Raw genomic sequence first — 21,806 nt, 5'->3', positions numbered from 1 at the left:
TAAATTTGACAATTGTATAAAATTGCCATATTCCTTGAAAGCACAATTTACTAAGAAAACAGAGGAAATAGAAACACATAGTATTCTAGTATCTGTTAAAATTGAATCACTTATAACAATAACAACAACAAAGAGCTTTGTATAGAAAGTAAACTATATTCAAATGGTTTAACAACCGAATTTTTTCCAACATTTAAGGAAAAAGCATTACCAAACTTGCATAAACTTTTCTTGCAAACACAAAAGACATAGAATTGGAGGGGTAGCACTTTTTAACTCATTTTAGGCTGGCATAGCCTTGGGTTTCAAGAGATGATATGGACAGATGAATATTTCTTTTAAAAATAGATGTCAAAATTTTAAACTGTTGTTAAACAGTTGAATACAGCAGTATAAAAAGGGGAAAACATTTACACCAAATGAGATTTATTCCAGGAAGACAAATATTCTCTAAGTTTTGAAAGTCAGTAAATCTAAATTGCTATATGAAATTAAAATGGGAGAAAAACAAATCATCCTTTAAATAGATACAAGAAATACCATTTGATAAAGTTAACATCCATTCATGAAAAAAGCTTTTAGCAAAGTTTGAATATAAGGGAACTGCCTCAACCTGGTAAATATCACATGTAGGAATGAGATATTGAAAATGCTGCCCCCGAGAATTGGAATTAAATGATAACATAGGAATTATAAAGAAATACAATTAAAGTGTCATTGTTTTCAGAATATTTCCCTTGTCATTTTTATTTTTTCTTCAGCGAGATATCCCATTTACTGAAATTTATTAATTTCTTTATTTTGCTGTTGTCTTGGCTATTTCTGTGCTTTCCCTGAAATCTGTGAGTGGTGGTTCAAACTATTTTATATTATCAAGTTAAGTACGTATTGCTAAGAATTCTTCTTAGAGAATTACTTTAGCATCATCTCATAAATTTTAATATTGATTTTCCTGATTTTTTCTAAAAATTATTGATGTTTGGCTTGACAGAAGAAGAATATTTATTTATTTATTTATAAAGATTTTATTGATGTATTCATGAGGGACACAGGCAGAGGGAGAAGCAGGCTCTCCTGGGGGACCCTGATTCGGGAGTCGATCCCAGGACCTTGAGATCACACCCTGAGCCAAAGGCAGTCGCTCAACCACTGAGCCACCCAGACGCCCCAGAAGAATACATTTTTAAATAACTTTACAATGATCAGATGGAAGCAAGTTGTTTAGGAATTATTACTAATTTCTTATTTATTTGCAGAGTTACCAACAAATAGTGCCAATATTTTTGCATTTAATAAAAACCAATGAGACTTTACTTGCGGCCAAATATATCTTCAAATGTTTGTATATTTTCAATGAGTTCATGAAAAGAAGACCTTTCTCTATTATCAAGATATACAATTATATTGATTAATCTTATAGGCATTATTTTTATAGGTATTATCAACTGACTAACTGAAAATCCATTTTTACTATTCTGTATTTCCTCTGATTTCCGCTATATCAATGTGGCTTCTAGGTTTTCTCTATAAAAATATATATATTTGTGTTGTGCCTTTATTTTTAATTGTAGCCTTTGATTCAATAATTTGCATTTGTTTCCTGAACTTTATTATTATTAGTTTCAGGTGTACAACACAGTGACTCAACATCTCTATGCATTATGCCGTGCTCACCACAAGCACAACTACCATCTGTCACCTTCCAATGTCATTGACTGTATTCACTATGCTGTGTCTTTTATTCCCATGACTTATTTCATAACTGGAAGCCTGTACCTCCTACTCCCTTCATCCATTTTGGCCATCTTGACACTCCTTCTCCCCTTTGGGAACAATCAATTTGTTCTCTGTATTTACGAGTCTGATTCTGCTTTTGGTTTGTTTATTCATTTTTGTTCGATTCCACATATAAGTGAAATCACATGGTATTTGTATTTCTCAGTCTGACTGATTAACTGAAGTCTATTTTAATTGATAAGAAGATCCAAGTATATTTTTCTTTCTGTTTACATTTGTTTCAGACATGTTGCCTACAATTTTCTTTTTAATGTCTCCAAATCATTTTTCTTTAATTGGGTTTCTTGCAAATAGCAAAGAGTTAAATTTTATGGATAAATTTGACTACTTCTTCTGTAACAGGTGAGCTACACTTATTTCCATTTATTTTAATGATGTATACATATGTTTGGCCTTAGTTTAGTTGTTTTTGTAGCTACACAAACATATATATGTGTACATGTATATAAAACATAGAAATATATACATATAAATGCATATATATGCATATGTATGTAAAATACGTTCTATGTGTCATATACACACAGATATACATAGGATTTATTATTTTGCTGCTTTAGCTCTCAGTTAGTGTCTTTATCAGAAACTCTGTCCTGATCACCTCTGGACTCCTGTATTACATTGATGGCCTCTTTTGTTAGACTGCACGTATTGGTTTGCTGTTATGAGCAGTAATAAAATCGGCTTGTAGCTCCTTCCCAACACTCACTTTTTTCAACAGTGTCATCTTCCTTCATCTTTGTCTCTGTATGGTAAACGAGCTTTTACTTATAACAGTTCATTTGCCATCTTTATCCTTTGACAAATCTGTAAATTTATTCTAGTTCCTAATATCCTCTCTTCTCTTGACCTACAGAATAATTATAAAAATCCAAGGTCAGCCTCCTTTGGAATTTCTTCTCTTGTCCCCAGATTTGGTTTACAACGACATTTAAGAGGGAGAGAAATGGGGACATTTCATCTGTGGCTTCCTGACACCCGCTAGCTAAAGCTATAGGCTCAGTAGTGCTCTTTAGTGAACATGAAAGCAAAATTGTCTTTTCTTTTTTTCAAGATTTCATCTATTTCTTTGAGGTAGACAGAGAGAGGGCGAGCGAGCGAACGCATGGGCAGGGGGCCGAGCTGCGAGTCTGACTTCGAGGGTCAATCCCAGGACCCCGTGATGATGACCTAATCCCGAAGGCGGACACTTAACCGACTGAGCCACCCAGGTGCCCCCACAGTTGTCTTCTCGATTTAAAATCCCCGGCCTCAGTGTCAGCTAATGTGGTTGAGAAAGCCAGCAAGAGCAGTCAAATGAACTCTATTGCCTAAAACACACGCCTCTCAACTTTCTTTCTTCTGTGATTGCGTCTTGGACTCAGCGGCCTGTGACCGCGAGGACGTGGGAATGCGGCCTCCTGTTTGCTAAGGCGTTAAGGGCTGGTAAGGCCCATGGGCCAGGCCTCTAATCCGAGCGCTCCGTCCCAAGGGCGACGTCTGGACGTTCTGACTTAAAAATGCTGTGGACAGAAAGTCACACCGACTGTGCTGGATCCGCCAAGGCCAAGTCTTCGGCAACGAGGCGACCAAACGTTCAGCTTGGAGACGTGTTTTGACCCCAAGTACTTTATGTCCCTAATGATTTTCTGGGTCCAGTTACCGAAGTTCCTAGTCTTTGCAGCAGAAGCTGGTAACATTCCCTTTGAAAATAATCCACTTGAAACCAATTAGAAGGTGAATCTGAAGGAGACGGAAATCTGGCGACGCTCGTGTGGGACACTGAGCTCCTGGGGCTGGCGGCGCGGGCTCCCCGGCGCTCTCGCCTCCGCCTCCGCATGCTCGGGCCGCAGGCACCGGCCGCCAGCAGCCTCCCCGAGCCGCCTACGGGCGGGCAGGGCCAGGGCCCCGGGGGCAGGCCGCGGCTCGGGGACCCGGAGACCCGGAGACCAGGCCGCGGCTCAGGGACCCGGAGACCCAGAGACCAGGCCGCGGCTCAGGGACCCGGAGACCCAGAGACCAGGCCGCGGCTCGGGGACCGGAGACCCGGAGACCCGGAGACCAGGCCGCAGCTCAGGGACCCGGAGACCCGGAGACCCGGAGACCAGGCCGCGGCTCAGGGACCCGGAGGCCAGGACCAGGCCGCGGCTCGGGGACTCGGAGACCCAGAGACCAGGCCGCGGCTCAGCGCCGCCCGGGGGCTCGGAGGCCAGGCCCAGGCCGCAGCTCGGGGCCACCCAGGGGCTCGGAGGCCAGGCCCAGGCTGCGGCTCGGGGACCCGGAGACCCAGAGACCAGGCCGCGGCTCGGGGACCCGGAGGCCAGGCCCAGGCCGCAGCTCGGGACCACCCGGGGACCAGGCCCAGGCCCAGGCCTCGGCTCGGGGCGCCCAGGTCGCCGAGTGGTGCGCTCCCGCCTCAGCCCCGCAGCCCGCGGCCCACAGCCACGCAGCCCCCGCAGGCTCTGCGGCGCCTCTTCCTGCTTCTTCCCTCTTGATTCATCTCTTCCAAAAAATATCTTGCAGAAGTCCATTACATGTGACTCAGGACGCGATAGTCTCCATATTTCTTATTTATTTATTTTTTAATTTCAGTGTAGTCCACACCCAGCTATGTTGGTTCCAGGTGTGCGTCGTGGGCTACGCGGCGCTCTCCTTGCTTTTCTCTGACTGGAAATGTCTATTTTGCCTTTCTTGTTGCGTGATAGCTTACCAAAATATAGATTTCTAGATTGATGATTTTTTTTCTCAGCTTTTTGACGGTAGTGAAGACTCTCGATTGCATTAATTCTTGTGTAAGGACGCTTGTCATTATGTCAAAAGTCATTTGAATTTTTTCCTGATTTTTTAAAGATCTTAATCTTTATGTTTAATATTCTGCAGTGTTACTAATGTGTGAAGCTATGAATTTCAAAATGTACCATTAAGCAAGACCCATGTTTTCCAAATCTGAAGATTTGTGGCTCTGTTAATGCTGTAATTATCTCATTCCATTTTAAAAATATTTACTTAAAAAAATAAAATAAAAATAAAAATATTTATCTTAAATGCCTTTCAATCTACATTGAACCTATTTACTCCATCTTTTTTACCTTTATATATATATTGTGTGTGTGTCTTTTATCTCTTAAAACAGGATTCCAAATTTTTGATTTTATGTTTGCCTCCCAAATTAATTTTATGTTTGTCCAATATAGGATTTTTTTCTATCCACTGAGTTTTAAATCCCATTTTAAGACTTCTTCATGTATACATTTTTTAAATAGGACTGTTCTTTTTTCATAATATATTATTTTTACTATAGTGACTATTTTACAATTAAATATTAAGCTTATTACATGAGAATTCATGTTATCTAGAGTTCATGGATGTACTAATTTGCAATGTGCATATGTTGACGTTATACTATATCATCATATTAAGTAATTTATAATTTTGTGTGTGTGAAGCTATTTTCAGCAAAATTGTTTTATTTTTCCACTGGACTTCCAATGCTTTCTGCATTGTCGAAGTTCTATTTCTGCCAGGTTTTTCAGCAGTTCAGATCTGAATGGCAAGTTAGTGATGTGAAGAAGCAAAGACCATGTGGCTTCATTCTGATGGCAGGTACATACCATTTCCAGACAGAGCTGCAGCAGCTACTCCGGATGTCTAGATGGGATCCTCAGAAGTAGGAGAAAAGAGTAAGAAGGTTAGTTGTGTGTCCAGGAGCAATGCTGATGGCATATTCATCAAATTAGTCCTGATTGTGATTGTTGGTCCTATTTGAACATTTTTCAGGCCAGATCTCTTATTCTCTGCTCCTTGCCTAAATTTCCCAGAGTCAATTGTTTTCACTTACGTTTACAAATGATGGCATATACAAATTTCTTTACGTTTATTACTTATCAACACATCTAATAATGTTCTACTATCAAAATAAGTAAATTCTTATTAATTTTAGACAATGTTTATCTTAGATTTAGGAGCCCTGTTAACAAAAATACAATTATGCTTTTATTTGATGTTATATTTGAAATTATATAAGTCAAATGTGAAAGAAATACAGATTCACTCTAATTAGTAAACCTATTTTTTTCAAGATTTTATTTATTTATTCATGAGAGACACACACACAGAGAGAGAGAGAGAGGCAGAGACACAGGCAGAGGGAGAAGCAGGCTCCATGCAGGGAGCCAGACGCAGGACTCGATCCCGGGTCTCCAGGACCATGCCCTGGGCTGAAGGCAGGCGCTAAACCACTGAGCCACTCGGGCTGCCCAGTAAACCTATTTTCTTATAAAAATATTGATTCATACCATCAGTGGTCCTGACTGTATGATATTCCTTTGCTGAAATAAAGATCTATTGAACCTATTTCCAAGTAGAAGGCAATGAGATAATATCCAATCTCTTCCTATTAAAACTGACTGATTATAGCCTAGTAAGCAAATATGTTTAAGTTTTGCAGTCTTATCATGGGATCTTATGCAGTCCTTTAAAATTATGTCTAAAAAAAAATTTGTAACATGTAGAAAGAGCACATTATGACATATACATGGTTTGAATTAGATTGTGGGAAGAGAATAACTTTTTTATCTCTTGAAGATAATAAATGTTAAAAATAACTATGGTTGTAAAGGGTGAATTTTCAATATTTTTCATGAGTCTATATCCTATTATGTTTACTCTGTGTATCCTGCAATCACTGTGAGGTTATTTGAACAATTGTTTTAGTTAAATTAACAATGCTTATATTTTTGCATAGGAATGTCTGAATTTTAGTGTAGAATTGATTTATAGAAATGCATTTACTGCGGTACCTGGATGGCTCAGCTGGTTAACGGGGTGCATTCAGTTCAGGTCATGATGTCAGGGACATAAGATCGACACTTGCATCAGGCTCTCTGCTCAGTGGTGAGTTGGTTTCTCCCTCTCTCTTGATGATCTCTCTAGCTCTCACTCTCCCTCAAATAAATGCATAAACTCTTAAAAAAAATACATCTACTTATTAAAGGCCATAAATTTTTAAAGAAAACATACATATTCAGTCAAATTTGTTTATCTATGGGTGCCTGGGTGGCTCAGCGGTTGAGCATCTTGCCTTTGGTTTAGGTTGTGATCCTGGGGTCTCTGGATCGAGTCCCACATCGGGCTCCTCACAGGGAGCCTGCTTCTCTCTCTGCTTGTGTCTCTGCCTCTCTCTGTGTCTCTCACGAATAAATAAATACAATCTTTAAAAAAAAATTATCTCAGTGTTTAGAATATAGCATTTTATTTAATTATATTTCTAGAGTTTGGCTATCCCTATTGTACAATATAATAATCCAATTATAAAAAAGAGATGGAAACAAAGAGTCTACTTTACAAATACTACTTATTAGAGATGGTTGGCCAATAAAGAAAAACTGGTGGGCTACCTCAGAGCAGGCCAGGTCTAAAGAAGCTTATATTAGTGTTCCCTTTCTGCTATTTTGGTTTTGCATTTTATTAGCTAAATAAATTGTTCATTTTTTTAAAAAGCCACACTGTAAGGAGTGATACAATATTTAAAAAGGAAAAACAATTTATAAATATCTGGAGAAATTATTAGAAAAAAGGTAGAGATTGCATGTTCAAAAATTATCTTTAATGGCAGGGTTTTATTGGGAAAAGCCTGCTTGCAACAGTTGCATTAAACTGTTTAGCTTTTTTTCTGTTATGTCTGGCCCCTTTAAAAAAACAATTTTTGATCGTTCACTACTTCTAATTTTTTTTAAAGATTTTATTTATTTATTCATGAGAGACAGAGAGAGAGAGAGAGAGGCAGAGGGAGAAGCACGCGCCATGCAGGGAGCCTGACGTGGGACTTGATCCCGGATCTCCAGGATCATACCCCGGGCTCTGGTGGCATTAAACCACTGAGCCATCGGCTCTGCCCCACTACTTCTAATTTTTAAAACTAACTCCATATTTTCACTGTCACTTTGTTAGATGGTGACTTTTTTGGAAGTATTTTCACAAATGCAATAAACATTAACATGTCAAAGGGTCAATGTCTCTATTAATGTGAAAATAATGTAACAATTTTTGTGGGTATGAAACATCCTATGAAAGATGAATAAAAATTGCAGTTGAAGAATGTACATTATTCATCTTTAGTTTTATAGAGTAAATTTGGTACTTTATTTCATTTGAATCCTTAGAAGCATAATAGGCAACTTGCAAAGATTTTGCACATCTGTTAAAATGCAACTGGTCTGTGCGGTCCACCACAGTGAAGTGCAAAGGATTCCACCACAGACTATTTTCCCAGACTGTTAATTCCCTTCCCAGATGGTACTGCAGAAGGCAGCATGAAGTGTATGACTTTTTTAGCCAATTCAAGAAAAATTCTATTCTAAGAAGAAAATCTCTATTCTAAGTATGACATGGAACAGAGAGATCTGAGGCTGAGTTCTTTCCTGTCACTACATCACTGTTACTGGCAAATTCTTTCTCCTGGAAAGAAAGGTGGGAGCAGCCCCTCACATTCATCAGCAATGTGGTATTTGTGGAAAATAGAGTATAGTCTATTCTATTGTAAACCAATCGATTTTCTTTTTTTTTATTTTTAAGATTTTATTTATTTGAGAGAGAGAAAGAGAGAGCATGAGTAGGGAGAGGGGCAGAGGGAGAAGGAGAAGCAGATTCCCTGATGAGCAGGGATCCCCATGTGGGGCTCCATCCCAGGACCCCGGGATCATGATCTGAGCCGAAGGCAGATGCTTCACCCACTGAGCCACCCAGGTACCCCACCAAGCCATTTTCTAATCTTTTTTATCATTTTAGTCCTTTCTGAATACATAATATGTGATAAGAAGGCCTTATGGATACTAATATGCAAATACAGTATATGCATATTTACATTAAGAATATTCTAGTCTGGAGTACCTGAGTGACTCAGCGGTTGAGCATCTGTCTTTGGCTCAGGGTGTTGTGATGCCAGGGTCCTAGGATCGAGTCCCACACTGGGCTCGCCACAGGGAACCTGCTTCTCCCTCTGCCTGTGTCTCTGCCTCTCTCTCTGTCTCTCATGAATAAATAAATAAAATCCTAAAAAGAAAAACAAAACAAAACAAAAAAAAAGGATGTCCTAGTCTTTTTGTGCATTAATTCTTGTTACAGGAAAAGAGAGAACCACTTTTAAATGGCGGGTGGTGGGGAGTGGGGGGGGAGGGGGCAGGAATCCAGAAGATTAAAAAAAGAATAGAATTTGATGTTTTGTTAAAGCTAAAGGAAAACAGAAATTATATGTATTAATATTTATTTTTTTAATTTTTTATTTATTTATGATAGTCACACAGAGAGAGAGAGAGAGAGGCAGAGAGACATAGGCAGAGGGAGAAGCAGGCTCCATGCACCAGGAGCCTGATGTGGGATTGGATCCCGGGTCTCCAAGATCGCGCCCCAGGCCAAAGGCAGGCAGTAAACCGCTGCACCACCCAGGGATCCCTGTATTAATATTTATTACTTTCCATTTTGGTAAGGCTTAGCTTGAGAATCAGCTCTCTGCCAGTCTCACATCTGATAATGTATACGTTTATAAAAATTAAGTGTGGTGCAACATTAGAAAGAATATACTATATAATTAAAATGTGGGATCCCTGGGTGGCGCAGCGGTTAAGCGCCTGCCTTTGGCCCAGGGCGCGATCCTGGAGACCCGGGACTGAATCCCACGTCGGGTTCCCGGTGCATGGAGCCTGCTTCTCCCTCTGCTTGTGTCTCTGCCTCTCTCTCTCTCTCTCTCTCTCTCTCTCTCTCTCTCTCTCTGTGACTATCATAAATAAAAATAAATAAATAAATAAAATGCACATATGTAGGTTTTAGATTAAAATACTTTAAGAAATGTTGAACTGCAGAGTTGCCTCTATTTCCATAATCTCGTCCCCAAGTCACAGATGCAGGCTGCCTCAGGAGGAAACTAGGAAATACATGCCTCATCCATTTGCCCTGTCTTCTGATGCCATCCATTGGTCAAAAACAAGGAAGGTGAGAGGGCAAAGTTGTCAACTGGTGCAAGTCAACTTGTTTGAGAAGGTGAGATGAGAAGGGTAGGTAACAAATCAGAAGAGGCACACAGAAGTAGAGTGAAAATGTGGGTAATATTTTTTTGGCAATAAAAATCCATGACTGTCTCTGGTTGTTCTAGATATATTTTGTGTACTTTTGTTCAAAGTAAAAATTAATTTCATATGAGACTCGGCACTTTATCAGCCTTTGGATCATCTGACTTGATCGTTGACGCTAGAATGTAAGAAATAGAAAACAAAGAGTTACATTAATTTGATCAAAAGAAAGGTCTTAGATGCAAAGCTAGCTTGTGTGATCTAGGGGGAAGAAATTTATGTGGAGCATGGCATTATCCTCTAAATCAAAGATCAGCCAACTTTTTTTTGGTAAAGGGTCAGATAGCAATTATTTAAAGCTTTGTGGACTATATGGTCTCTGCCACAGCTAGGCATTTTTGCCACCCTAGCTCAAAAGCAGCAATAGACGATAAGTAAGCAAAGAAATGTGACTATGTGTCAATAAACCTTTACTTCTAGACACTAAAATTTGCATTTCATATACTCGTCATCTCCCTTGTTTCCCTGGGTATATTCTCTAAGGCTATGAGAAAATCAACTCCCTACATTAATTCAACCTTTTTACACCTACCTTATTCATTTTTTCTACTCAACTATATCACCCTCATCAGACTAAAAAGACCACTTACACTTACACACTCAGAGCAGGTCCACTTATTTCTGCTAATTAAAAGTGCTTTTTTGTAACTCCTTTTATGAGAAAGGAACTAAATTCAGTTTGCAAAATAAGAACCAATGTACCACACTTTTTTGTGTGTTAATATTGACTATAATATATTTGCTAAAATTATCCAACCCAGTAGCATAAATCATGATCAAAAGTGCTATGCCATAAAGACTACTGTTTGATTTTAGTTTTATGATAAATCCAATATTTTCTTTTACTGTATTTAGTAAGTAAAATAGTATAAAAACATCATTTTTAAAAGATTTTGCCTTTTAGTGAATTGGTTCTAACTGTACTGTGTATGAGGCTTGAAATAGTTTCCCTTCTCTTGGTCTATATTGGCATAGTTTAAATAACCTAATATAAAATTTCTCCTGCAAATATTCTTTATATTTGGGAGAAAAAATAAGAGTGGAGGAAGGAAGGAAGGAAGGAAGGAAGGAAGGAAGGAAGGAAGGAAGGAAGGAAGGAAGGAAGGCTTTTACTGTATTTAGTAAGTAAAATAGTATAAAAACATCATTTTTAAAAGATTTTGCCTTTTAGTGAATTGGTTCTGTGTATGAGGCTTGAAATAGTTTCCCTTCTCTTGGTCTATATTGGCATAGTTTAAATAACCTAATATAAAATTTCTCCTGCAAATATTCTTTATATTTGGGAGAAAAAATAAGAGTGGAGGAAGGAAGGAAGGAAGGAAGGAAGGAAGGAAGGAAGGAAGGAAGGAAGGAAGGAAGGAAGGAACGGAGGGAGGGAGGGAGGAAGGAAGGAAGGAAGGAAGGAAGGAAGGAAGGAAGGAAGGAAAGGAGGGAGGAAGGGAGGGAGGAAGGAAAGAAAGAAGGAGGGAGAGAGTGAGGGCAGGTGAAAGGAAGGAAGGAGTCTGAAGTTGAAGCTACTTTAACCAAGTATCTACAAAAAAGTTTCTTTTTCCCCTAGGTCTGAGATCTAGCCAAGCCCATACACCATGACTATTCATCACTGCTATTTAAACTCATGAAAGTTGAGAGCAATGACTTGGTAATTCCGAATTCACCTGCCGAGCTCATCTAGTCATTATGTGGAACTTTGCAATGTCCCACATTACACATGCATCTGCTGCACCGTCATTTACAGATGCAATGAGAGAAAACCTGTTAAGATGAGTCTTTGGGAGAAGAAAAGGCATATAACAAATACAAAAATTAAAACACTCAGGAATAAGGTAAATACTGAGAGTAAGAACTGGGAATGAGACAAATATTGGATTAAGACAAATACTGCTGCAGATTCCAATGTCAATTCTAACAGTGCAAGTTAAGATTGGATTGTGTTGACCGTTGAAGATGAGCAGCTAAAGCAGAAAGCAAGAAAAAATCTTCTAGGCTAGAATTCTATGTCATTGAAATTTTTCATTGCAGGTGACTTCAATTATTAGATTATTAAAACAAATTTAAGCTTAGTAGTATACTCTTAAAGGTAATCAAACCTAATAAATTAATATAGCCTAAGAAATTTAAATTGACAGCTAATCATAACATGTGAGAGCCACCTGAACCTCTGAAGTGCTTTTATGTATTTTTTATTATTGCAGCTAATTTAGCCACACATATCTCATACCTATGAAGAATTTTAATTGTAAAACACAGGTATTAAAACAAAGAACTTTTCGCTCATTTACCATCAGTGCTGAACCTATAAACTCATAGTATTCATTTTATTATTCTAATGTATTTTAATATATCCAGGTGTAGTACCATGATTATTGATGTTCGTCTGAGAATCTTTTCCATTGGAAGAGATTAGAGAGGCAGTTTAGTGTAGCAGTGAAGGTTTGGGCTCTGAAATCAGACCCTCTGAATTTAAGTGTAGGTCCCTCTAACCCTCAGATATGGATCCTTGTACAACTTGAGTAAACTCAGGGGAGGGTGAACCTGGGCTTTCATATCAGCCTCCTCCAATGTGGGGTAAAGGGAAAGAGTGGGGCTTAAAAGCTATCAGCCATCAAACATCAAAAATAGAGCTGGATTCTTTATTGCACTAGGTTATTTTGAGAATTAAGTGCTCATGACAATCCTTGACACTCAGGAAATGCTCAGTACAAAAAAAATGCTTGGCAAATCTTAGTTGCTGTATTTTATCAAAACTGTTGTACTGGAATGTGTCTAACATGTATGGTGGTGAGAGAAAAGGAGACATAGTCATGAGCTTAGAGGTTAAGTGTGCTTGACTAGAATGATGGGAGTGAGCACAAAACCCTGAGAGGCACACAGTGGAACTAGAAGGCATATGGATACCTTGATTCCTCATATCATAGCTTCTTAGGAAATAAATTAATTCTATCATGTATACTTCCACTGTGTTGCAATCAAGTTACTGTGGTCACAGTTCAGAAATAACCTTTTAAGTGAATTACACTCCTTCTGGAACAGATCTGTGGACAGTGCTTCAAAAGGAAAGTTGTTACGATGGAAAATTAACAGTAAAAAATTCCAACACCAAAATAACACTTAGCTTTCTTCGTAAATCCAGAGGAGTATAGCTAAATTATATAATGGGCCCTATGGTCACATATGCACAGGTACAAAACACTTCTCCTTTCATCTCTGTGTAATAGAACTGGTGCAAAATCATTTCTGGTGCTTGTAAGCTGCTAAAGCATGCCTTTGCTACGGTTATCTAAGAAAATAGAATACAGTCTTAAGATGGTCTTGCTCTAAAAGGCTGCAGGTATCTTTGCCATTTCTCAGCATTTCCTAGACATTGGAATCTTTTTATTTCCTGGAATTCCCCTGGCCAGAGAAGCTGTGAGATCAAGGTGATATTAAACTAGACCTTCTACCATATAACCTCTAGAACCCTCTGTACTTAGAACCTGGTCGTGTAGATGAGTTTGTGCACCGCACCCCACTCTTTACCCTCACATTTCACTTCAGGTTGCATAGACACATCAAGAAAATATTTTAAAGGAATAGGCTTGCAAAGAAATAGGCCTTAACTTAAATGGACTAAATATCGGGTCAGAGTTCTTGGAATTCAACTGGCATGTGAGCTAATGTAACCATTTTTCAGTTTGCTATAAAACAAATATATAACATATAGCTGGAAGTTACATTGAGAGGGATTTCCTAGTGGTCAAATAGCAAGCTGTCACCATATTAATCATCATAGACAGTTGAGATATTTTATTTATTAAATACCAGCAGGGTTTATGTTAATATTTAGCAGTTTCACATCCCTACTTCCATTAATGGCATCAACATCGCCCATTATCCAAGCTTAAAGTTTTTAATACACCTTTGATTTGTTTGTTTGTTTGTTATTCAAGTAGGCTCTACATCCAGTGTGGAGCCCAAAGCAGGGCTTGAACTCACAACCCTGAGATCGAGACTGAGCTGAAATCAAGAGTTAGACACTTAACTGAGCCACCCAGACGCCCCAAATGCACCTTGTTTTGATCCTAAACATTGTTCTCCGTAAAAACCTAAATTGAAATTGAGAGATTAAATTGAGCATTGGTTACTCCAACTCCATGAGAATTATCAAGACTAGCCTGAGTTTTGTTATTCCTTTAGCTGCTTTCTCTCTCTGCCACAAATAAAATATTCATTTTTTTTATTTGTTTCTAGGACCATTTACTACTTGTGTTCTCTTTTCATGCCCTAACTGTTCTTTCTATGTTAAATCTATGGCCCATATTTTATTCCCAAACTTCCAAATTGTGGCATTATTCTAAGGCAATGTCTTTGTTCTTTACCTATATTCTTTGATAATTCATCCATATTTACAGTTTGGACAAAGGTATAATTCACAACCTCACACTCTGTCCAGAAATCCAATTACACACTTTTCAGTGACTAAGTGATTGACTATTAATATGTCAAAATCAACAGATGTAATTACAGATAACTGGCTACATTCTAACTCTTCTTTGGATTTCTTTATTTCATGGAACCACCCTCTACTCAACCATTTGAAAAAATGGTCTTGATTTCTTCTACGGAAACATGTCTATTTACCCTTCAAGTGTGTCTTTTGCATCTCTTCCCCTTTTAAAATTTCTATTATCATCATTCTAGTTCAGTTACCAATTATTCATCACAAACATCACTGAAATAGCCTCCTTACTAGTTCCACCCACCTAGAGTCTCTTTTCTGTGTTAACCGCACATTGTATCAAGCTAAATATTTCTAGAGTGCAACCACTCTGCTGAAAAATATTCACGGTCAAATCATGTTTTCCCTGAACTTCAAAGCCCCACATTGCCGTTTCAACTTGCATCCAACAACTCATTTACACATACTAAATGCTTCAACCAAGCAACACTACAAATACATAGTTCCCTAAAAACCTCCTATGCTTCTCGACTCCACGTTATGTACTTTCTTTTTCATTCTTTGTAATTCCTCATCAGTTAGGACAGTCATGTTGCCAAATTTTAGCGATCTCTGAAGATTCCAGTCAAATACCATTTTCCCAATAATGCATTCTTTCAACAACCTCTTTCAACTTGAATTATCTCTTAGCATCCATTGTATTTGTTTTCACATTTTTAAGTGGAAAGCATATGATTTTCCATTATATTTATCTCCTTATAGAATATTAGTTTCTTAAAATAAGGATTATTACTTACTTATTGCTTCTATTTTTTTTTCATGCCAAGCACAAACCTTTCATGAAGTAGTCACTCTTTAAATATTTTTGTGAATATGTGAATACTTTAACATCATAGAATATTTTTATTTAAGAAATGAAAACCTTCTTGTGTAATAATGATAAAGTAATTGAACAAGGTCATACAGCTTGTCACTGATAAGGCTGATCCAGAATCATCATACAGAGAAGAAAAATAAGGGTCAGAGGAACACAGACGGTTTCTAGTCCTTATTTTTAGTTCTGTGTTAGTAAGGATTTTGTTCAGTTATAAATGAATGAAAACACAAGCACTTGATAATGCAGACAAAGGCAACATGTGAATATTTAGAAAGTAGTTATAGTTTAGAGATGTTGATCAAATATCTAAACTCATCTGATTAGTACTTTTATCCTTGAAAACAAAATTTGCACAGATATAAATAAAGTATTTTCATTTTTCTGGAAATCTCAGTTGCATTGCTGCCGAAGAGATCAGCAATTATCCAGGGACCAATTAGTCTGTTTGTGGATTATCTACACCCTGTGGATTCCTCCTCTTTGCTTTCCTCCTTATCCTTGCCTTTTGACCACTTCACAGTTGTTAGCCAGGAGAAAAAATTAAAGAAATAATAAAAAGTAGATAGCCAGGAAACATGAAATTAAGACTCTGTAAGTTATTGTACATTCAAAAGAACTGTTACTATTCATTAACTGGATCTTTTGAAGGAAGCACCAGACAACTCAACTAAAGAGCAATTAACTTATGAAATTTTTCAAATTTGTTTATCTTAATTATTTGATTGTTTCATCTTGAAAACTCAAACTTCTTGCATAAGCTGATAACAATAGTAATTAAAATCACATTGAGAGATTATTCGATATTGTACTACTTTATGATTTTCTACATATGCACAATTTGCTAAGAACTTGTCCAAAGAACTTTACTAAGGCTTAAATGCTCTTTTAATGTCAATGGAGAATATTTCTGTGCAGTTTATTAGCTACCTCTTCCCATTGAAGCCCTTCTAGTCATAGGGAAGTTCCCAATACAATTGGAAAAATCCGTCTTCAACTACTAACATGCACTTTTCTATTTATGTACAGTTGGAAGGGGTCCTAAAAATCAATTTGCAGCATTGCCCACTGGGGAATATATTCTTTATACTTGAATTTCATTTTGGCAGAGAGAAATTTACCTGAACACATTTTAAGCATTTTTTAGCTACATTCCATGTGTCCTCTGTCATTTTGGGCCAACTCAATGTTAGTGATCTCTGTGGATTTTTCTTTTTCCCTCGGGGGCTCTGCTCAGGGTTTCATGAACGCAATGAAGAATTTCCCCTCTCAACTGTCCTGGGACTACTCTTTTGTCTCTAAGAATAAAATTCTATTCCTGACACATAATGATTTTCCTCTCTGCTTAAGAGGAGACCCAACTTTTAACAGTTCCTCCTTATTTAACTCTTCTATCACATATCTTCTTTGCACTAAGTAACCCCCAATTATATAGGAATATTTAAACTATTGGTACAGTTTAAGTAGATATAGGAATATTTAAACTATCATTTAAACTATAAATTTATTTATTTTTACTTTCTTAATATATTATATAATATATATGTATATATTTAACCTAGTGCCTCTGGACATTTGTACCCAAATACAAAAAGGGAATTTATGAATTAAATTGCAAATGTATTCTAATATATTCTGTGTACTCGATTTTATCTCAAAATCATCCAAGGAGAAAGGAAAACACTAGATTACCATTCAGAATCAGGAAACAAGAGAGTGTTTCTACCTGGGAACCATGAAATTTTGATAGTAGATGTGATTGCAATTTCTTCTGCAGTATTTTATGAACTGAGTGAAATTTTACTTACTCTCTTTTGCTTATCCTATTCACCAATATTCACACAACACTATTATCCATTTTCCTTACTCTTAGAAAATTTACCAGCACATTTTTTAAATTTTTATTTTTGATCTGTAGAATTCTCTAGAGTGAAATAGCAAAAGATCAAGTGAGAGCTATACGTTGATGCCAATTTTTCTACATATACAACTTCTTGATTCTTCATTTTATATATTTCAGTTGAGCATACAAATCAGTCTTCTAGAAATAAAAGCGAAATGATGATTCCTTAGAGATATGAGTGGTTCAGCGTACATGACACTGCCAAATTTATTAGATCACCTTCAAACTCATAGCAATCTTGTGAAGAATGTAGTGTGATTAGTACCATTATCTCCTATTTATTGAATAAGAAACTGAGGCAGAAAAGTTAATTTGTTCAGGAATCACAGTTTAAGGGACAATTTTGTAGAATTGATTCTTACATGTTTCATTGAGTTAAACTGCCCTTTGAAAATAAGTAAAACAATAACAACTTTATTTGGATAGCGTTGGTATTTACATAGAATTTTCTTATGTCTTTCCTTTCTTATTGTGGCAGATGTAGAGAAGAGAAACAGTTTTGTCCTGGTACAGCAAGACTCTGAACTGCTATCAATCTTTGACTAGAGATTGACTTGTCATATGAAATAAGGAACATGGAATAGGCTATACATCTCAGAGGAGAAATATGTTTAAGAGAGTAAATGAATATTTTTTCTAAATTTAATTTTCCTTTTCAAAGCAATGTTAAAATATACAAAGGGGAAGAAAATTACAGAGAATTTCTTATGATTCTTGTTAAATATGTTGATTTTTAGTTGCTCCTGCCATGTAACAATGAATACTTTCACGTGTTTGGAAAATAAACAATGCCAAATGTAAGTATGTCATGTTTTTACAGGATCATTAGCCATATTCTATTAAATATAATAATTTACTATATTTTTGAGAAAGAGAGAGAAACATCATGTAAAATCATAAAAGACTTGGAAAACCATAAGAATTTCTGCTTTTTGTAAAATGGTTTTAAAATGTGCATGAGGAAACATCAGAGTTATAAAAAAAATTGATGTGGCATCATAGAAAAATCTAATTTAAAACATATTGCTTTGTTAGACTGCAATCATCTTAATAATATACTCAAAGATAAATGAAAATATATTTTTCAGGATAAGGTTTAGCAGGATGCTGCATCTGACACCGTGATTATTGATAGTGATGGTAAAGTTCAAAACATCAAAAAGTTAAAATATCCTGCCGAAGTACCAAAAATGGTGGAGACGAAGTGGAAAATTATGTGAAATGTTAGGGATGTTTCATTCCAGTACCTTGGCCTCATTATATTATCAGCTAAATATAAAGTACATAGACCAGATAAATGTCTCATTAAGTACTTCACAGTTCTTTCTGGGAACTTGGTGGTTGTCCTGAAAATGAAAAATAGAGAAGTATTTTATGTGAAAATTATGGTACAAAAAGTGTTTCAGTGAAAGTTTTTATTAACTTGCTGAGTGTGGTAAGGCATGATAGTAGTTATTTTATTAATTGCTTTTACTTAAGAAAGAGAAAGACCTAGTCTACATAGAAATTTTAAGACAAAATATTTACCCTATTTCAAATTCAGGTACATTATCAACTTTTGAAGTCTGATACAAATTAAGAACTTCCCACTTCCATTTTTGAGAGGACTTTCCTCAAATAGCATTTGTGAGCTTAATTTGACATTTATTTCTCCCTATATACACTCACGTATTAACATATAGGAAACAATAAATTTCATGTTAATATTTACCTATTTCTGGTTTTCACCTAAAAGATTTATGTGAACACAACACAAGAGGATTATAGATAGGAAAAATTGAATTACTTTTCAAGGTAAAAATAAACTTTCTTTGATAATTAATTACTACATACAGTTTTAATTATTCTATGTAATTAATATATCCCGTCTCTTCCGATAATAAAATTGGGGGAAAAATCTATGTAATGAATTATTGCTGTATTTCTTATTCTGGCAAAGTTCCCATTGCTTTCAAATATACTTAAAAATGACAAGGTGAATATGATGGCACCACTTTTCTTTCACAAATGTAGTCATGCTGAAAATATCTACGTAGACGACAAGTCACAAAGCATAGAAAACATCGTAAAGGATGCTTGTTAACAATAAAAAATGAATGGAGAAGAGATAGCAGGGTGTGAGATGAGAAGTGCTCATAATACCTGCAATATATAAATACCAGGCTTCAGTTTCCAAGACAAGTGAGTCTCACTCAGATTGACAGATGGTGGATGATTGCTTCTGGTGGAGAGAACGATGGTTAGTTTGCAAGTAAAAGCAGATAAAGGAGCACATGAATAACAGTGAAATCTTTGGTATGTGGGTAAGGCTTAAATTATAAATGGCTTAAATTATAAATGGTTCATGATTGACTGGCCACAAGAAACTTATTAAGAATGCACATATGGTGAAGGAAGTGTAGTAGTCCTCTAACAGATGAATACAGCTGATCATAAACAAATCTTGTATCAAATGGAGGGGAGTTATTTGGAAAACAATCTAAGTTTGAAGGAGACCTAAGGACGGAAGAAATACAAATTAAGCAGGCCCCCGTGATTCAAAAAACAGCAGCAACATGCTTGAGGTATGAGCATGTTAGAGTTAAACTCTGGTTGATCTAAGGACAAGGCTTCTGTTCAGAATGCAAATGGTAAAAATAAGGGATAAAATAACCTAAAAGTGCTAGACAAATGAAACAACCCATGTCAAGCCTTTGCTTGTGAGGATAAGCCCAAGTGCCCTCCACAGAGAACGTGGCTGTCACCCGCAATGAGGTCAGACTCAAATATTAGGGAAATACCCACTTGTGCCAAGAAGAAATGTTTCACCTAAGCAGGACTTGGTCAGATAGTTCCAGGTCCATGAGAGCCATGCAACAGGAGAGTTTATCCCATCTCTTGAAGGAACTGTGTGCATAGAACCTCATACCATCTTGAACTCAACCCAGAGAGCTGGTTCCTAATCTCTCTCATATTTTTAAACCAATGTGTATGTGTGTTTTATTACTGCAGTTGTTACAGGATTGATAAAGCTGTAAAAATAATTTGAATAATTATAAATCATAAAGTGTTCATTCTGAAATTACTTCTTGAAGTCATTTGTTCTAAACTCCCTTCATTTTTTTTTTTTTTTTAGATCAAGAAAGTGAGGTTCAAAGTGTATAGCTGAATTCCTTGAGGCACAGCTAATTAATTAGCTCCTTAGTTAAGGCTGGAAATCAGGAATCTTAATTCCCCAGCAGAGTCAAAGGATTACTAATAATGGCTTGACCAATGACAGTTTTTCAAGGAAAAGTTTTTTTCCCCTTTCTATGAAGGAATAATGTCATTCTAAGAAAACTAATATTTTTAAATGCTGGAAAATTGAATGCGACTTTGAATAAAAGCTTAATCTCTAGTTATTTTTTTCCCCTCTAACCATTTAATATGGATTATGATTGGGGGAAATCTCTGGCCTTAGTTGAATTTCTAAATTCCACAGAAAACCACTTCTAAATATCCAAGCTTATCATTTAATTCAAATGCTGACAGACGTTACTATATATGATTATGCATTTGAATAATACCTTGAATGTGTATGACATATTTTAACACCTAATTTAGTTTACAGAATCTCTCTCATTTTCTATGTTAAGAAATGATGCATGGATAATTAATCTTAATCTGATTCCTATCGAGAAACAGAGAGGTTAAGTGAATGGCTCCAGGTCACACAGCAAGTCAGCAGCAATTTTTTAAATGTCTTATTTGAATATAAAAACATTTAGATAATAGAATAATTATTTAGGGTCGTCAATAGTGGTAACACTTGTCATGTTGAGATAAGAAAAACATATTTTAAATCTCACAGGACATTTCCTGATGGTAAAAACTGGCATAGTAGTGACTTCCCTAAACTTAATTTTTGTATTATTTAACCTTGTTTCTGATAAAAAGGGAGAAATTCTATTCTGTTTAGTAAAAAATACTGAATTCTTAATATTATAATTTTTATGACATTACGTATATTCATTCAGACAAAATACAATCAATTGTTTTCCTCTCAATTTTTATGAAATAAAGAGGTCAAAATATCAAAGCATTCTATTGATGCTGAAATGACATTGCTTAGTGTACAATATAAATTTGCAATGCTCCAAAACTCTCTGGTTTGGGTGATGAAAACCACAGGAAATGTATTAAATATTTGTGTTTTGATTATAAAATCCACAACAAGTGAACAAAAAAAATTACTTTTCTTAATTTTTAAACCACACCTAGAGCTTATCGTAGAAAGGAGAGCATCAGAATTGCACTTAGTTGAAAAATGACTTTAAAATGTAAGAAATAGAGCTTTATTATAAAACATGCTCTATGAGATAGGTATATGACAAAATTTTCTTTGAGTCACAAGGCAAACAATAGTCCTTATAAATATGTGCTGTTAATACATTAAACCAAATTATTCATTATATTTATTGAATGTCTCTACCAATTTTAAAAAGCATTCTGAACTATATGAAAATGCATTTCAGAAAAGGGGATAATACCTTGAAAAATCAGTATCTTTGTTATTGATTATCATATTAACCAAATGTGTTACTGCAATGATACTAATTCAACTTCATTTGTTCCCTGATGTTTAAACAGTAAATAATTATCATGTTTACCTCACTTAGAGGGATGACCTTGGCATATATTCTATTAAGATGAGCTTTATGCTTTCTAACATGCCAC

The 21,806-nt window shown here is 36.3% G+C and overlaps 1 protein-coding gene and 1 long non-coding RNA gene across 3 annotated transcripts; both read left to right on the top strand.

Moving 5' to 3' along the window:
- Nucleotides 1–3,614: 3,614 nt before the first annotated feature.
- On the top strand, nucleotides 3,615–4,271 carry LOC119867778 (translation initiation factor IF-2-like). The gene has a single exon (XM_038585081.1). The coding sequence runs from the start codon at nucleotides 3,615–3,617 to the stop codon at nucleotides 4,269–4,271; it is 657 nt and encodes a 218-aa protein (XP_038441009.1).
- An 898-nt stretch (nucleotides 4,272–5,169) lies between these two features.
- LOC111094264 lies at nucleotides 5,170–18,876 on the top strand. Of its 2 annotated transcripts, none has more exons than XR_005384549.1 (4): nucleotides 5,170–5,464; nucleotides 9,666–9,824; nucleotides 11,458–11,722; nucleotides 17,590–18,876. It is a non-coding gene; the product is annotated as an uncharacterized LOC111094264 (long non-coding RNA). The 2 variants fall into 2 exon arrangements; XR_005384548.1 differs by having other exon boundaries at nucleotides 5,172–5,464; nucleotides 9,666–9,810.
- The last annotated feature ends 2,930 nt before the right edge of the window (nucleotides 18,877–21,806 follow it).

The sequence above is a fragment of the Canis lupus genome, chromosome 36, assembly GCF_011100685.1.
Source record: "Canis lupus familiaris isolate Mischka breed German Shepherd chromosome 36, alternate assembly UU_Cfam_GSD_1.0, whole genome shotgun sequence".
Taxonomy (NCBI): domain Eukaryota; kingdom Metazoa; phylum Chordata; class Mammalia; order Carnivora; family Canidae; genus Canis; species Canis lupus.
Note: the sequence above shows the minus strand (reverse complement) of the source record. Positions and strands in the feature narration are given on the sequence as shown.